The sequence below is a fragment of the Haemaphysalis longicornis genome, unplaced genomic scaffold, assembly GCF_048455015.1.
Source record: "Haemaphysalis longicornis isolate Haplotype H1 unplaced genomic scaffold, Haemaphysalis longicornis Haplotype H1 scaffold_1, whole genome shotgun sequence".
In the NCBI taxonomy this organism is placed as follows: domain Eukaryota; kingdom Metazoa; phylum Arthropoda; class Arachnida; order Ixodida; family Ixodidae; genus Haemaphysalis; species Haemaphysalis longicornis.
The window spans coordinates 399,253,760-399,271,775 of record NW_027526203.1 but is presented as its reverse complement, the minus strand read 5'-3'; the positions used below and the strand labels follow the sequence as shown (position 1 = coordinate 399,271,775).

At 47.0% G+C, this 18,016-nt stretch overlaps 1 protein-coding gene across 4 annotated transcripts in view; it reads left to right on the top strand.

Moving 5' to 3' along the window:
• The first annotated feature begins 1,463 nt into the window (after positions 1-1,463).
• Cdc2rk (cyclin-dependent kinase 10) overlaps positions 1,464-18,016 on the top strand; it is a 57,413-nt gene continuing 40,860 nt past the window's right edge. For 2 of the 4 annotated variants that reach the window (XM_077686761.1, XM_077686762.1), the window contains exons 1-8: positions 1,466-1,630; positions 1,756-1,828; positions 1,923-1,994; positions 2,773-2,875; positions 2,961-3,042; positions 14,585-14,652; positions 16,133-16,185; positions 17,573-17,642. In XM_077686761.1, the coding sequence (XP_077542887.1) occupies positions 1,502-1,630; positions 1,756-1,828; positions 1,923-1,994; positions 2,773-2,875; positions 2,961-3,042; positions 14,585-14,652; positions 16,133-16,185; positions 17,573-17,642 (650 nt within the window). In that variant the 5' untranslated portion in view covers positions 1,466-1,501. Of the gene's footprint in view, positions 1,631-1,755; positions 1,829-1,922; positions 1,995-2,772; positions 2,876-2,960; positions 3,043-14,584; positions 14,653-16,132; positions 16,186-17,572; positions 17,643-18,016 lie in introns of all 4 variants that reach the window. The other 2 variants (XR_013319569.1, XM_077686763.1) reach the window with 2 other exon arrangements.

The window sequence follows — 18,016 nt, the reverse complement described above, 5'->3', positions numbered from 1 at the left end:
GATGCTCCCTTGCCACACTCTAACCACAACTGGATGGACCTGGTCTGCAAGTCATACTAGTGCACTACTTTTCTCAACGGAGACTGGGCGTGCATGTGCAGTTCAAAGCGGCCATAATTACTGATGTTGCTATATACATTGGTTTTACATTGGTGTTTGCAAAGTTGCACTGCGTTTGTACCACAAGTGGACTGTGTTGTTTGCTTGGTTGTCTTGGTGAAGGCACAAAGTATAGTGTTTATTTCATAAACCTTAAAGGAGAGGAGGGGGAGAAAAGCAAAAAAATTATTTATGTCTGCATAACATTTGTAATTTACTGTCACTGCATACTTTTTGGGAAACGAAGAGGGGCCTTACCAAAGGAAAGCTATGATGACATCATAGATCGAAAAAAAAAAAAAAGCTAATGTAAGATCCATTCGTGGATCTTTAAGAATGTGTAAGCATCTTGTGCAAGTTGAGGCTCAGCTGATGTGCACACCATGTTCAGGCTTTATACCTGCAGCACAGTGCTTCTCGCATAACCCTCGCACACCAATGCAATTAACCGTGCTCTACTTCTGTTTCTATGGTCAGGTTTGCTAGCTTTAGCAGCGGCACTGGCCGCCCGTTGCCTGTTTTGTTTTCCCCCAGTATTGGCCCTTTGTCACCGTCATTCCATTTCAATCTTGCCACCTACACGGCCCTACACTCGCTGCATATTTCGTTTTACAACGTGTACAAGTGGTGCCGGGACGCGTTGAGACGCCGTTGTTGGGCGGAGAGAGAAGTGATTTGGTGGAAGAGAGGAAAGGAAAGTGCACTGGGGATATTATTTAGCCCAGCAGGGAGCTGGGGGGAGGGGGAAGAGGGGATAAAAGACTAGGGAAGAGGTTAGGGGTGGAATAGAAAAGATGTGAAAGAGAAAAGATGTGTGTGAGAGAGAGAGAGAGAGATAATAAAGAAAGTTGTTGGGCGGAGAAGGGGGCGAGCCGCACTTCGACTTGAGGTCTCCCTACTGACCCTACTCGAGTCTAGCAAGCGTCTATGCCATGGATAAGGTGGCTAGAATGCACCTTACCACCTATGTCGGTGGCTGCGGCCGCAGCCACCGGCGCTTTTCGCTGCTCGCGCTCTGCAGTTCTCTGTCCACGGATCGACGGCCAAAAATTTCGTCAAAATGCTCCGCCTATTGCTTCAGCAATAATAAAGAGAAAAGTGGGCTTGGGCTTGGCCATTATTGCTACGAACTGACAACCGGTGGTTCACCAGGATGAGAATATTCGGCGCATGTTTGGCGCAAAGAATGGACTTTCCGACTCGGGAAATGCCTTTGTTGTTGTAGTCAGTATATATAAAATAAAATACGGCACTGCTTTACAGGCAAAGGGCAAATCTAGTTCTTTCAGGGACCTTAATACAGTGAACTCACTAGCGCCACTTACGTATGCGGTATGGCGATACGGGGATACGGGCGGCTATTTAGACGTCCAAGCGGTTCAAGTTGACTGTGCACACTGTTATGCTGTCTTCTGTGTGGAACGAGCCTGTAAACATGGATACCGGCTTAAATCAAGGAGCGCCAGAGAAACGTGTGGTTTTAGCGTCACTGTCCACTGGAAAGTTTTTTGAAATTCCGGATAAGGACATGGTAAGTTTTAAGCATAAGTCCTGTCAGAATGGTTGCTATTTGTCATTGTTTGTTGTTGTTATGCTTAATCTAAGCTCACGCTGTTGCTCCCGCGCTTCATCCGATGATTTCTTTTATTACAACAGACTGGACGATGCCGTTTGGTAACGGACTTCGAAAAACTGAACCGTATCGGGGAAGGAACGTATGGGATTGTCTGTAAGTGTTGTGGTTAATTTTCTGCCTGTATCGTGGGAGTGCTGTTTATCCGACATCGTGAATGGTACTCTGAATGCCACGTTTCCTTTTACAGACAGGGCTCACGATTTGAAGTCTGGAGAAATGGTAGCGATGAAGAAAGTGCGGATGGAACAGGAGAAAGATGGTAAACAAATTTGATAGGCTCCGTCAGCTCACTTAACGTGACTTACAAGCGTGTGCTCTCTTCTGCCCTGAAACCTTCCTTACTCCTACAGCGTTACGTCCAGGTGTAACTGTATTAATCGCTAAAGTTAGGTCTAGACAACTTATTATAGGCGGCCTGACGAGAGCCCACTTCACACTTGTTTCACAACTCGCAATGAGAGCAGTTTGTCTTGGTGTCGATTTTTACCCACCAGCAATAACTGCAGATCGTCGGTACTAACAATAGGAATGGCTACGTCCTGACATAACTTTAGCGATGATTGCAGTCGCGTCTGGACGTGGCGATGTACAGCCTCACAAATATTTAATACAACGGAAGCGACGACCGACCGGCATGTCAGCGCCTTATCATGTTCAGCAGCGAAATAGGCGAGAGTACGCGCACGCGCATAGGGTTATCTGCTGTGTGAGTGTCGTCTGCTACGCAGTTTCGAGAGTGGTACACCCCCTTGCCACTGCATCTGAATGACTTTGTGCCCCAAGCTGCTTAGCTAGCTTTGGCGGTAGTGAAACGGCCTTGCAAGATAGGAAAAACAGGGGGTGTGTTGCTCTAAGAAGAACAGTGGAGCAGACGACGCCCCCACAACAGATAGTTCTGTGCACGTAGCACGTACCCTCGCCTATTTTGCTGGTGAACACCGTGATAAGGTGCTGACATGCCGATTGGTCATTGCTCCCGCTATATTATTAAAAATTTGGGAGGCTGTACACTCCCAATCTGACTTTTTCGTTTGCAGGTATTCCAGTCAGCGGCTTGCGTGAAATTAACCTTTTGCTCAACATTCAGCACCAAAACATTGTCAACCTGAAGGAAGTCGCCGTTGGAAAAAGCCTAGAAAGGCGAGTTGGGGCATGTGTACTGTGCACAAAGCTGACAGGTGAACAGGCCTGAATAATAATTTCAGGTTTTGCTCATTCATTTCAGCATCTTTCTCGTCATGGAATACTGCGAGCAAGATCTTGCGAGTCTGCTAGACAACATGCAGAGTCCATTTTCCGAGTCGCAGGTACATCTTACTGCTATCAACTGATGAGTGTTGATGGGCTATTAAATTTACCAGTTGTGAAACTCCGCTTCAGATTGCAGGGCGTTAGTGCACTGCCTCCCGTTCTTCCTAAATGAAGAGCGGGCGTATTAACACGGCATCTGTGGGGTGAGCATATATGGGGTGGGGATGGAGCCTTTCATATTAGGAATCATCAGACTAGGAAATGTCTCTAAGCCATTACCCTGCAGTAGCAGCAGCAGCAAACAACTGATTACTACTACAGTGGAACCCCGATAATACGACTTTCAAGGGACCGCGAGAAAGCATCGTATTATCGGGGGTTCGTACGACCGGGGTGCTTGTAAATGCCGGCCTAGTAGGCAGTCTCACGCAACAGGTGGGCTAAGAACTTATTTAAACTACCATATTTAGCGGATTCTCGTGTGATTTGCAGACCTTTAGCTGAAATCCCATGTTAAAAAAATTAGCTGTGGCTTAACTCAGTTATGCCTGGGTGTACGTAGTGAGAGGTACGGTTAATGTTATTGTTTAGCTTGGTTCTATGTGCGCTTACATCTTTATCGTTTGGCTTCATACGTCTGCGTGTTTACGTTTGGTTGTTACCTCTCGTTTAGTTAGTGTTACATCAAACACTCGAGGCGTGCGGCTAGTTCTTCCTTCGTCTCCTCGGCTCGCTGCCTCCTCTTGGTTTCGTTCCAATGACGAAGCCTGGCTTCTTTCAGTCTCTCCGACTCGCTTTCCATATCTGACGACGAATCCCACCGAGCCGCCCCTTCTATATATACGATGCAATGCTGGCTCCTCCTCTGTTGCAACGCGGTTTCACCGGCTCCTCCTCTGACGTCATGCCAGATGGCGCAGTGAGCGGCGCTGCCAGCTGCGGCGGTTGCTAGGCCATACCTGCCAACTCTTCGGTATTTTCCGTAAAATGTACGAATTTTGACGCGTCTTACGATTTTACGAATCCTGCCTGAAATTTTACGAATTTTCGAAAAAACTGGGACCATCGATTTAAACGACACTGTGGAACCTGCGCCACCACGAGAAAGCAATACGTAGTCTTGTTATCACCATCTGCGAAGCTGCGATTTCTGTCGTCTTCTCGGGGTGGGCTACGCAACGGGGTGAACTTGCTGCTACCTCGGCAAGCCTGCTCATAGCATGTTGTTCATGGGCCGGTTACGACTTCCGTGTTCGTGGCGCTCTTTGTATGACTACCGCGTCCTGTGCATGGTACGACTGCGGTGGTTGCTTCGCAGTGCAAATGCGGGCTCGAAGCCGCGAAAGCACTACGAAGTGTTCTCGAAATCGTAGATATCCAAATTTGCGGCCCTTCCCAATGAAGTTGCTGCTCATTACTCTTCAACACTGACGGTTTTCATGTATGCTTATGAAAACATGAGAACGCGTGAAGAAAACGTGAATCATTTTAGACTTAAAAATTAAAGTGTGCTGCCCAACACTTCTCCCAGTCCGCAGATGTTACGAATTTCTATGTCACCAGGTTGGCAGGTATGCTAGGCAAACGCTCAGCTCGCAGTGCAGCCACCGGCCACAGCGAAACGGCTAGAATACGGCCATTGTTGTTCTCACTACAAAAATAAAAGCAATGCCTATGTTGTGCCCCCCTCCCCTCCATGCGTCCGAGCTAACCCGCCAGCCAAGCGCCGCGTGCTATGTGACATCCGTGTGGTGTGGCGCTATTTATAGCCTGCCAGCCCTGCGCCTTGTGCACGTGAGATAAGGCCGACATGGTCGAGCAAATTGAGAGGGGAAAAAGCGAGTGTGAAACTGCCAAGGCCAAGTGAAACGAACAATAGTACAAGGCGGAGTTTAAAAAAAGTAGCTGTGGCTTAGCTTAGCTAACCTGGGATATTCAAAGCAAAAGCTTGGCTTAGTCTGGTTGAATCTTGGTTTCGCTTGTTTAACCTTTGATTTAGCTTTATTGCCGACCATGTCTCAAAGCTGTTCGGTTCCGTGCAACGCTCACAGGAGGAGGCCGGGCGAACGCGGCATTTGCCGGGGCGAATGCACAGTTCCTCTTTGCCAGGCGCGAGACGAGTCACATTGCCCGAGACGACCCAGCGCCGCATGCATGGGACGCTGCAGGGGTGGTCGGCTGCCTCGGCCGTAGTGGCGGTGGCTACCGCTGCTCGTTCTGCGCAGAACGACTGAAAACGTGGCCTTGTGCGCAGCGCCGACAGTGGGCTGGGCGAATCATGCGATGCGCTTCGATGGGTGTGTCTCCAGTCAAAAGGTCACCTTGCGCATCCTCTGCGAAATCGCTGGACGAAAGTAGTAAAGCTTTGCTTTATAAACGGCATTCCCGTACATGATGGAGACGCCCTCTGAACAGTCCCGTGCCATCGCTATAGGGTCACAGTGCTCAACACATAGCTGTTTTTGTTTCCCACAAGATCCAGCAAAGCGAAATAGAGAAGTTGATTCAAACTTCGCGAGTAAACCGTGTTGCGGCAAAAATTATAGCGCGGTCTTGCTACAGTGATGGCGGCCAGCAATTGACACAAAATGGTGGTGTCAACGTAAGTGTCTACCCTTGCGGCGGGCGCACGTCAATTGAGGTCCTCTATTGAAGAAAGGAGCAGAGTTACAGTACGGCTTTGAGACACTGATAAGCAGAGAGAGGGGGTGACAGAGCATTGTGAAAAAAAACAAAAACAAACTCGGATCTAGCGGCGAGGAAGGCAGGTGTTCGGTCATCACCGTTGAGCTGCGTCGTATGTGTTTTCACTATCGTCGGCAGCTCGATGGGAGCTTCAAATTCACAGTCCGCCTGCCACCTGAACTTCGACTTCTCGCGGTTGGCGCGTTAGTGTACTGCTGCCGCGTGGGGCCGTCGCAGGTCAACTCCCACTCACAAGTAGCCGCCTGCTTGCTTGCATCTGTTCAGCAAGTGGTCTGGCCCACCTGCGGACCTTTGCACATCAAGCAGTGTCAACAGGGGTTAAGAATAAGGAAGGTCGGGACGAGGCGGCGAAGCGGTGTAAAATATGGGAAACACGCCGGTTTATCCGCGCCAGGGTACGTTGTAGGAGAGAGAGAGAGTAAATGTGTTTATTGCGAAAAGCAATGAGGAGGAGTCCGCAGTCTAAGACCCCTTGAGCTTTCCCCGCCTCAACAGTCCTCAACACCAGCAGGCGCTGGTCATTGAGGTCGGAGCTGGTCAGAGCTCTCTCCCAAAGCTCGCGAGAAGGAATGGAGGGATTTCGCGAATGTAGTGGGGCGTGCGCGCAGCCCCCTACCATATGAAAGAGCGTCCCGGGGGCTCCGCAGAAGCGGCATAGCGGGGAATATACGGTGGGGTGCAAGATATGGCATTTAGTGGGATGGGGGAAAGTATTCGTCTGGAGTGCACGGAGCTGCCGTTCCTCCTCTTTCGTTAGGTGTTTATGCGGTGCTGGGTACGTGATACGTCCCAACTTGTAGTGCTGTGTTATTTCGTGATACGTGATCAGCGGGGTTGGCCTCTCTTGCTCGCTTCCCGGGGCTCGGTGGGATAACTCTCGGGCCAACAGGTGGGCGGTTTCGTTGCCCGGGACGGCAGAGTGGGCGGGTGCCCATGTGGTCATGATAGATCTGTCTGGTGGACGCTGGCAGATGATATGGTGGGTTGTGCGGTGAATTCATCCGCACGAGAAGTTGCGGCACGCTTGCTGCGAATCTGTGATGATTATGCTGGCGGTAGTTTGCGTTATGGCGAGAGCGATGGCCGCTTCTTCCGCTTGTAAGGGGTCGTATCCGGGTAGGATTAGTTGTAGGAAGCGGACTGCGTGCACCCGAGCGTCATATCATCGGGGTTTTTAATGCATTGTTTCTATGAGGAGTTTGGCGGGACCGCGGTGATCCGTCGTTCGAAGCGGGTCGTCGTAAGTCCGGGGGATGTATCAGCGGGGTTCCACTGTACAACTTTCTGTTGACAGATGTCAGGCTAATCCGGTTGCCCCTGGACAAGGGGAGCAAACCAGGGGTCGCTTTTTGGTACATAGAACCTGCCATATTTGCACGGTTCTAATGCACACCTTTATTTTGCTTAACGTAACCGTGAAGTTTTGTGCGCATTATAATTGAGCTGAAAGCGGCTTTAAAGCGGCCAGCAGCATTTCAAAGTATACGAACGCCTCCAAAAATACAATTCAATCCGATCAAAACAACAAACTTCTTTTTTTTTTTCGAAATTTTTAAAGGAGTACTGACACTAAATTTCTTGCTTTCAGTTTTTATGCTGTAAAGAATACCTATTGGCCCAGTAATTATGAAAATCGAACTGAAAGCCGTCAGCCGCCAACACAGAATTAATTATAGCACATTTATTGCAACCAGTTTCAAATTTGGTCGCCGCGCGGGAAAATGGCCGTTCGAAGGCCAGCCTGCAAGCGGGCCAGTCTGACGTTCGCTGCATCGTCTGCTACGATTGCACATGGTCCGCACTCGCCCGAGCAGTCGACATGTCGTCTGAATCGTCAGACTTGGATGAGTCGCTGCCACCCGACAGACACAGCAACTTTATTTGGCCAGGCGATTAGGCCGTCGTCCGTTTTTAATATCATTGCGGCTCGAACCGGCGCAGACCGTGATAGCAACAGCTTGTCGCCACTCTTATAATCAATCTGATCGCGAAAACGAAGTTCCACATGCGAGAAAGTAGATGTTAGTGTGGTGAAAAATTGTGATAGGGGTTGTTATCAGCGCTGAATTTGAAAGCGGCGTTCAGATATTTGACGCGATGGTAAGCCTACGCTGACCCAGCGCTGCCACAACCGCGGTGTGGCGAGCGGCCGAAAGATGGCGCCACCTGCGCGCCAGAATCAAAATAGGCTACGGCAGATGTCTTGGTCACCGATCGCTGAAACGGCAATTATCGCCAGAATAAAGCTCAGTATGCGAAAAAGGGGATGATAGTGTGATGAAAAGTTGTGTAAGGGATGGTCATTAGCAGTTGTACAGATACCGGCGATCAAATATTCGCCACGATACTAAGCCTGAAGTTCCAACACCCAAGCTGACTCGAGCAACGCCGAGCCCGCTGGCTTGGGCGACAATTCTTGCGGCCGCCGCCGCGCACGAACTCAGTCCACGTTTAGCGCTGCATGTCGTCGCGTGGAAAATAATACTTCTTGGCGTCGTCGTCGATTTGCTCAGGTAGGCTTCCACGAGCAGTACTTCGCATTCCGGAGCTTGCCATAGCACAACTTGGGCGAGCTCGGCGACGCGCACCGCGTCGACATCGCGCACCGCACGGTGCCGGCACTGCGTGGTTTTCGGCACCAGTGCAAGGGAACACCATGCACCGGCCACGAACTGAAGAGCAAAGACGTCGAACACGCAAAGTGCGCAAAGTTTACAAGCATTGCTCACACAGCTACACCCGTACGTCTCCTGCCCAAACGAATACCACAGACAACAGCAGCGCAGGATATCGTTTCCGGTTCCGAAAACGACTATATGACGTCACCCTGAACCGGCCAGACACGCCGGCCGATGTTTCGTCACGAGGAAAGCGATTTCGCTAGTGCTGCCGATTTGTGGAAGCTCGCGGCCGGGACAATCAAAATCGATTTTAGATGTGATTCCGGCCTCGGATCGCTGCAAAAATTTCTGTGAGGCATCTGTACAAACTAATGAAGCCAATTATATCATTTTTTAGGCGTCAAAATTTGGTGTCAGTACTCCTTTAAAGTAAACTTTTCTGCGCGTTGCAATTGGGGCACGTTAGAATCGTGTAACTATGGTATGGGGAGTCTCACTGCTCTACATATTAAGCAACTCTGCTTTTAAGTGCGTGTGAGCCTTGTGCAGCTAACATTACCCGAGAGCAACAGTTGTATTGCTACACTGTTTTCCTGCCTGCTGGGGTTGTGTAGTGGCTACCACTTTGGGTTACTAGACGAGGCCGTGGATTCAGCTTGAGGCCTTAGAGGCTGCATTTTTAGTAGGGGTAATAAACAGACGCCCTCGCGTGTGAGCTTTTGGTGCACATTTCAGGTGCCCAAGGTGATAAATTAATCGCAGCCCTACACTGTGGCTTTGTGGCTTCCTGATAGCTGAGGGGCAGCTTTGGCAGATAAAACCTGAATTTAAACTTTTTTGCCTAATAGTTTTTCGCGGAGGCTAGGGGGTTGGGGGAGGGGGGGGGGTGCTTTCTATGAGAGACAAAAAAAAAACGAAGTTCTAACGAGTGAATAATTTTTAATTCGAATGCTCACTGAAGGGGTAACCATATGGAGTGATTTTGGTGAGCGACACGGCAAGTGTAACTCAGTAGGTATAGTAACCAGGCAGTATGGGCAACAGTGTCGCTGTCTTTGTAGCTTACTTTCGGCACTTCTGGCCGGCCAGAAACGAGTGACGACAACAGCAATGCAGGTGCCTCCATGTCATTACCCTTACGTCTGGGGCAATGCATACTGCGTTGCCCCAGACCTAGGACAAATTCATATTTTCAAAGTTTTCAAGTTTTACGCACTAACACCTGAGCGATGACGCGTACTGTAGTGGAGGGCTCCAGATTAATTTAGATCACCTGGGAATGTGCATCGAAATCTGAAAACCTGGCCGCTTTCGTTTTTCGTCTTCACTCTGAAAACGGTCGCCTAGGCTGAACCTGCGTCCAGCTGGGGTGAAGGATGTGCAAAATGGCATGTATTTGGTAGCTGACCTCGTACTGCTTTTTGAATTCCAGACTACACTATGTTGATATCTGCAAGGTATTTGGGAAAAATAATTGAAGCAACTAAGTGTAAGGAAATGATAACAGGTTGTAAAAGGATTTAGTGGCCATGGATAGGTACTGTGTGCTCAAATCATATAAACAAAAGGAAAAGAAAACGGTTAAAAAAGGAATTGATAAGAGGGATCAGTGCATTGCGCATTTGCTTCTCCTCAATTCTGCCTGCCCATTAACATGAGTACCCACCGTGGTGGCTCAGTGGCTAAGGCGTTGCGCTGCTGAGCACGAGGTCGCGGGTTCGATTCCCGGCCGCGGCGGCCGCTTTTCTGATGGAGGCGAAAAGCAAAAACGCCCGTGTGTACGAGATTTCGGTGCACGTTAAAGATCCCCAGGTAGTCCAAATTAATCCGGAGCCCTCCACTACGCCGCGCCTCATCGCTTGCGTTGTGTCAGCGCGTTAAATCCTACAATCAATCAACTGACATGAGTAGCACGTGACACACAATTGTTCTTGAGTGGTGTGACCATGATCAAGAAATACAGCGGCATGTCAGTCTGCTCCATTTTCTATTCACCTTGCACTGTATCGCATGAGAAGCGGAATCGTACTGTCATTCTCTGTTCTGCAATTCGAAAACCCTTGTATTATCAGATTTTTCTATTGGTGTGGTACCCCCTAAGTGTTGTGTTTTTGTCTGTTCAAGCACTTTTTCAATGGAGGTGCGAAAATGTTCAGGCGTGGCCACTGTTAGAAGTAACGCGGAGCGCATGGCCGCACTCCGCCATGCTGGGCAGTGGGCACCATGGAAACCTTGTGGCACATGCGCAATCAGTGCCAGAGTGTGTCGTCTGCTACGCGTTGTCTGCTACGGTTCCTCCCACTTAGCCATGTGTGGCGAAAGTACACAAACAATCTAGCCACGGTGCTGTAACAAAACGTATTCCTACTGAGTTATCAAAGCACGCATTGCGGCACGCAGAAAATTTTAAATACACCTTCCACTTGTGGAGGGTCATTCTAAGAACACCTTATTGTTCGGCCTGTGCTCAGGCACATGCATCCGATTTCCAGTGCACCACAATGACTCTCAACGGCTCGAGCCCTTGCCCGACAGCTGCTCTGGTCTACACAGATGCCACAGAATTCAGGCATCAAAATGCCTACGCGGTGGCAGTTATTGACCGCCCGCACTCGACTCCAGTTAATGCATTCATGATCCGCACTGATTCCCCAACTATTTTTCATACAAACTGATTCCCCAGCATTTTTCATACAAAGGTTCGCGTTCAGCATTTTTATCCTTTCAAAGAGAATCACACGACAAACAATGCTGATTTTGTAAATCCATGCTTCAGATTTATTAGACAAAACATTTAAAGTTTTGGGTGCATCTTGCAACTCAGTTCAAATACCTTAACAGAGCGCCATGGCAGCAGTGCTCTCGCACAAGAGCGCGTGCGGCGAAGTAGAAGGAGCCGTAGCAGACTACATGCAGCTGTTTCCACCTCTGGTGCTGATTGCGCATGTGCCGCAAGATTCCCGCAGCGCCCGTCGTGGTGCTCCATGAACGCAGCCACGCGCTTCGTGTTGCCTCTAACAGTGGCCGCGGCTGTACATGTATGTCGGTGACATGGCTGACCAAATGGCGAAAGCATGCTGGTGCATCAATGAAAGTGCTAATGCGACAAATGGGATGATCTGCCAATTTTCTCTGCCGAAAAGTGAGATCACGATGTGTACATGTGTATATGCACAGAAAAATGCTTACTTGGCACCAGGCATAAATATATTCTCCGATATAATAGAGGTTGTAAATTTGAACGCTTTTGCGGTAAAAGACTGGTTCCTGTGAAAATTTGTCTCTACATGTAAGCATGCACGTCACAATGCGGAAACCACAGGTTTTCCTGCTCAATTTAATCCATTCGCCATACAATTTAATCCAGGCTGCAGCGAATTTAATCCAAGTGCCAACCAATTTATTCCCTTTGCCAGCCAAATTAATCCAGTTATCAGAAGAATAATCAGGAGCGTTTTGTGTGAAATTAGGCACAGCTTTGTGGACTTTGTTGGCGTGGTGGGGTGACAATGTGGTTTTTCTTGATCCTTTATGTGCAAAATATCATGTGCCCGCAGCTTAATGGACATTTACTAACACCTGCAGACCAGGAGAGCGGTCTCGTTTGATCTGTTGGTGCCATATGCTGATCACCTGCTTGAGACAGAAGTATCGTCTGCTCACGTATTGTTACGCCAGCAGATTTGCCAGCGAACTGTTACGCAAGCAGACGACACTTCTGTCGCGAGCAGGTGGTATTTCTAACGATCTCACAGGCAATATTATAATTTAGAAATAATGCTTAACGCTGCAGAAAAGGAGTCATTAATTGAAAATCGGAATGCAAAGGGCATTTAAGTAATGTGTTTTTGTCAAAGGAGCTTCTGAAGGCATTTTTATTCGAAGAGCAGACGATCAGCTCACAGCACGCGGCACCAACGGTCTGCGCGTGTTAGTAATTAAATGTACATTATTCTGGCAGCTGGATTAATTTGGTTGGGGATGGGATTAAATTGGTTGCCACTTGGATTAAATTTGTTGGCACCTGCATTAAATTACATGGCTTCTGGATTAAATTAGGTGGCACTTGGATTAAATGGTAGCTGGCGCCTGGATTAAATTTCATAACGTTCATCTTAAGCGCAGAAAAAACAGCGCTTGTCCTTGTCTACTGTGTCCCTGTTTTTTCTGCGCTTAAGATGAACGTTATGGAATACCAACTAGCCCGAACGCAAGCCCTTCTTTTGGATTAAATTGTATGGTGAGTGCATTAAATTGAGCGGGGAAAACCTGTAGTAGCAGTTTATTCTAGCCTCTGTATCGTGCACCACAAAAACTAGGAATGAGATTGAGATGTAGTGGGGTGGTTTGAGAAAAGATTGTTCCCAGTAGTAGGGTAAAGGAGGCATTTTTTTCAAGGGGTGAGCACATGAAAACAGACAAGCCTGGCCTTGCAATGTTGTTTTCAACTGTCGGGTAGTTTTACTCTGATGCTGTGTTGTTCATCCGTAATTCACATAATTGGGGAGTGGAATTGCAGTAAAGTTTGGAGGCTGGTGTCTTAGAGTGCCGAAGTGGGATTCCACACAAAGCGCAACACAAGTGCGGATTTCATGCAAAGTGAACCTGGTGTTAAAATACCATTCAAGATGGTGCGACCAACTGCCTGCACATTACTTACTTGAAATTACTGGCAGTCTAGATGCCTCCTGTTCATAATTATGTTGGTGTGGGCTAATTGTAATTGGGGTGTGCCTGACAAAGTATAGAAAGTTTAGATTTTAAAAACATGGGCCCATGTGATGTTGAGCGGTGGTGCAGTGATAGCTTGCTGCTGTGAGGTTGTCACGCAAGGGCCCTTAGTCCCGCATACCTCGCACCCCATGAGGTCGTGAAGAGACTTAGTCTGCTTTTCATTCCCTGCATTGTACATAGCCATGTTACGCCGTTCCACTAGGATCATTTGGGTATCTCCTGACCCTGGTCGCAGCAGGGCTGACCTAATGGTTTCCCTCTTTTCTTCATGCCTGGAAGTTCTGTGAAAGCAGTAGCCATTGCCAGCACAGACCACACTTTGCTATTTACTCCCAGTAGCAGATGCATTTTTTGATGCGAAGCATCTCATGCTCGGGGCTGTCCCTCCCTCCCTTGTCGTTGTTGTCTGCCGTCCGCACACCCACTACGCATGCCTGGCCAGGCACCGCTGATGATGATTGTAGCAGGATGCCCCTAGGGATTGGCCAACCAAAGAATCCATCACGAGATAGCTTCGTGTTCAACCACCGTCGTCATCTTCCCGTAGGGGAACCCTGAGTACCACACCACCACTGCGCATGCCTGGCCAGGCACCGCTGGTGATGATCGTGGCAGGATGCCCCTAGGGATTGGATTAGATACGAAGCATCTCATGCTCGGGGCTGTGTCCCTCCCTCCCTAGTCGTTGTCGTCGTCCGCCGTCCGCACACCCACTGCGCATGCCTGGCCAGGCACCGCTGATGATGATGGTGGCAGGATGCCCCTAGGGATTGGCCAACCAAAGAATCTATCACGCCGCGATCGAACTGAAAACTAATGGGAACTTGAGTCGACCCCATGGCTGCTTCGCATACTACTCAGGGTTCCCCTACGGGAAGATGGTAAAATTTTTTTTAAAAAGCTCTGCTTTGCTTTTGTGGCACTTCTTTTTAAAGTGGCCTTTGCATGCTTCTATGGCTACAGTTAGAACGAAGCTGACCAGTAGCAGCGACACAGCAACTCTAATGACACGCAAGTCAAGTGTGCCTTGACCTTCATGAATGCATGGAAAAGGGCGATATCTTTTGAGCATTTTTTTTCCATTTATTTCATGGGTGTCTAATTTAGTAAACCATGCAAATTGAAGATTTGACATTCACCTGAAATATAGCCATACAGCTACAAAGGAAAGCTTTGATGCTTTCTCTGTAAATTTGAGGTTAAACAACAACAACAAAAAAACAACCTTATTCTACCTTGGGAGTTCCCTAAACTTGTCGTTTATTCCCCATGTTTAAAAAATGTTTCAGCTACTGAAAAAGTGTCCCAGAGGTTCTGACAGCAGGTTTGCCTTTGAGTGTTGTGTCTGAGATATGCACTGCTTTGACTTGTCCTCTCCTGTACAGTCATGGACAATTCAATTACGAACCACGGAGCGCACAGCCGAAGATACCAGTGCCGTCACCTGGCAGTGGCCGGTGACGGTTGTTGATGACCAAAAAATTGTTGATGACTAAAATTTACCACGATGTCATTGTCCTTTTATATTTAATCCTAGGTGAAATGCATCATGATGCAACTGTTCAAAGGCCTTCAGTACCTGCACAAAAACTTCATTGTTCACAGGTATTACTTTTATTTTGCTTTACTTTCAGCATGTAATAGCATGAACATTTTGTCACTACCATGGAGCCCGCTTATAATGAACGCTCGCTAATCTATTACGAACGGAGACACGCGGCCCTTGCAGCATTTGGGCAAAGGAAGGCCATTCATGTGACCCAGCTGTAGTGAATGAAATTCTGTAAGTGCGCCAGGCTTAGTGTATACAGGGTGATTCTGCCTCATTGGCCATTAATTTAAAAGAGGAGAGGAAGGTTGCAGCTATGTTCAGCTCTTTCATGCTGTGTGTAGGAAATGAAACCGAAACCTCTGTTATACCAGTGTTGTTCTGTACATGCGCTGAGCACTTGTTCACTCTGGTAGCACGACACGTGTTATCAGCTAGTGGTGTGGCAATTTTTTCTTGTGTAATTTATTTCTGCCTGGCTCCGAGCAGAAATTATACATTCATATGTGCACGTATGTATGTGCATTAGACTTGGGCGCCTTGTAGTTACCATGGTGGTGAGTCTGGGGGCATTCTTGTGCGGTCAACTGTGGCCTGCAAATAAGCTGCTCACCCCTACAGAATTCACTTCTCGAAGGTGCATGAATGGTCTTGTGGCAAAGACGCATGTTGTGGTAGTGGCATGTTCAAAGAACAAACCGTGTTCTGACGTCAGTGTGCGCTCTTTTACGCCGATTGCCATTCCAATTTTTCCAACCTCCCTCAGTCCTGCCAATCATGTCTCTGTAACCGGCTGATTCTACACAACACTATACAGGCTTTTGAATGGTGTGGTAGGCTTGCATAATAGATTGAAGTTTGGTTTTAACCATCTATGAGGCTGAATAGTATGGACGTCCTATCCAGCATAAAAAGTTATCTTTTTTCGGTGTGAACAACAGCGCATGTGCATTCTTGAGGAGGATTTGGTTTTATTCATTTCACTAAGAAAGCCAGTTAGAATAGTAATTAATTGGGCTAATTATTGTGGTGGGTATTTATTAAGCATGTATGTTGCACCTATGACACATGCGGAAACGTTGTGCTTGTGACGAAAACTTGTAATATTTTTAAACCTGGGGCTGCTAAAAAAAATATACTCTCTATTACAGTAATGAATCGCAAGTATTGGGCTAAGTAAAGCAACGATTTTCTACATGACTGCCACTCTAGTTTTTATGTTTCACTGTGATTTCTGGTCATCGCTGTATTTTCGCATTTCACTGGGATTTCTTACAGTTAATTAACAAGCGTAAAAAATTTGGAGGTTTCCGATTTTTCGTGCCTTAAATAAAAGCTGTGGGGGAAAAAAATCCCTTTATCTGACTATGGAAACATAGGGCTCTAACATGGGTCAGTGCAGTCACAAACATTTTACTTCGATTAATAATGGCAAATCTTGCTTGATCTCTGCTGCTAGGTGTGGCTGCATTTGCAGTGGGAGATCGTGACGTTCACTGACATGTTCTTTATTGGTGGCCACTCACCATGTTCCAGGGACTTAAAGGTGTCAAACCTCTTGCTGACTGACAAGGGCTGTCTAAAAATCGGTGAGCCGGCATCTTGCACAATTGCTTTCCTTTTGTGGTCTTTTTCTTGAGCTTTGATGGCCTTTACTTCTTTGTTATGATAATGGAGAAGGAATTGAAAAATGTTTATTTTTTTGTTGTAATTCTTTTTTTTTAATTTTGCATTTTAATGAGGAAAGTTGTAGAAATAAATTATTTCTATTACTTTCATGACAGTATTAATTGCACAGCTACAAGACAGCATTGTGAATTTATAGTTATTACAGGGAGTTGAGAATGTAATTTATATCTGTAAGCCTTTCGTGATGGGCATGCATTGTTGTCTACGTGGAGGCTTGAAGCAGTTATATGGTTTTAGATTGCACGGGCCCGTTATTTTTATTTACCTAGCATGCAGTCTAACTCACCGAGCCTTATTGATTCATTGGCACGTCATTGCTCATACAGAAAGAAGCTGAGTAAATTTCAACATGAGGTAGCTTTTTTGGGGGGTTTTCATATGGCTGTTCCGCTCTAAATGACGTATGGTGTTCCTATCAAAGACTAGAACAAACCCTTGATGCTTGCGCGCCCCTTCGAATTTTACAAATTGCAGTATTTTAGTAAATATCAGTGCAAACAAGAATGGGAAAAAACGTGTTGCACTTGTATGCTTTATTTTTGTAGCTTGTTCTGCAGTGGATCCCTGCAGCGTTGTGATTGTTAGGAAAAGCGAGAGGTTCTGACTGCTCCAAGAATTTCAAGGATTTCTTTATTGTATAAATGCTTGGTAAGGAAAAGGACACGCTGATGATATTAGAATGTTTCGCTAAAGCAAGAATACTTGTGTTTTGGGACTTTTGATGTATCTGTGCACGACAGCTATCTTCAAATGTGTGCGGGCAATTTCATCTTCAAAAAGTTTATGCTGCACATTGTAGTCTGACGTGCTGCAATTTTATTACATTCAGGAAAGGTGTACCCGTGCCAAATTTAGGGAAATCTGCCCCCAAAGTTAATTTTGTGGTGTAACTTTTAGGCTTTCCTTGTTTCTCTCTCTCTCTCTCCTGATAAAAAATGTGTCACGAAGCACAACGAAGCTGCACATAACACTAACACTACTAAGTCTTTTTTGTTCATGTACCTGTGAAACACTGTGCCCCATTCATCAGGTGTTAGCCCCATTCATCAGGGGTTAGAATGCAAAGCTGGGCCAGCTGATTTCAATTACTATGCGAGACAAAACATCAGCATTTTGTGTTCAGCTTCCTTGCCCATTATTTTATTTGCTATTGAGATCCCGTGGCGTAATTTGCCTGAAATTTTGGGAAGATTTTCCTCTGGCATCATTCTTTAAGGTTGTTATTTTGGTTTGTTCGGATGCTTTTTTCTGCTCCTCACCCATTTTATCAATTCTTCTCTGCCAAAGCTGATTTTGGACTTGCAAGGAAGTACGGTCTGCCTGTGAAGCCCATGACACCACGTGTGGTCACTCTGTGGTGAGTATAATCGTTTGACAGAGTAAAACCCACCGTGGTGGTGTAATGAAAACTGAGTGGATTAAACCACAAATTTTATCGCTGGAAGGATGTGACGGGTGTTTTTTACTTAGCGTGTGTATTAACTTCTTTGTACTGTGAGCAGTTGTCGTGCATATTTACCATGCTGCTGTTCCCTCGTGTACGTAAGTTTGTGCAGTACCTGAATGACGTAAATTGGCATGTACTTGGCATCATCTCTGTTTTAATATAAGGTAGCAGGGGTGTGCCTATGAGCCATTCTTTTTGGCCCCAGTAATGCACTTCATTATTTAGGATGCTGTTGCGGCTAGTTCTGGCCAGTTAACCAAACAGAGCTTCAATTAAGACACATT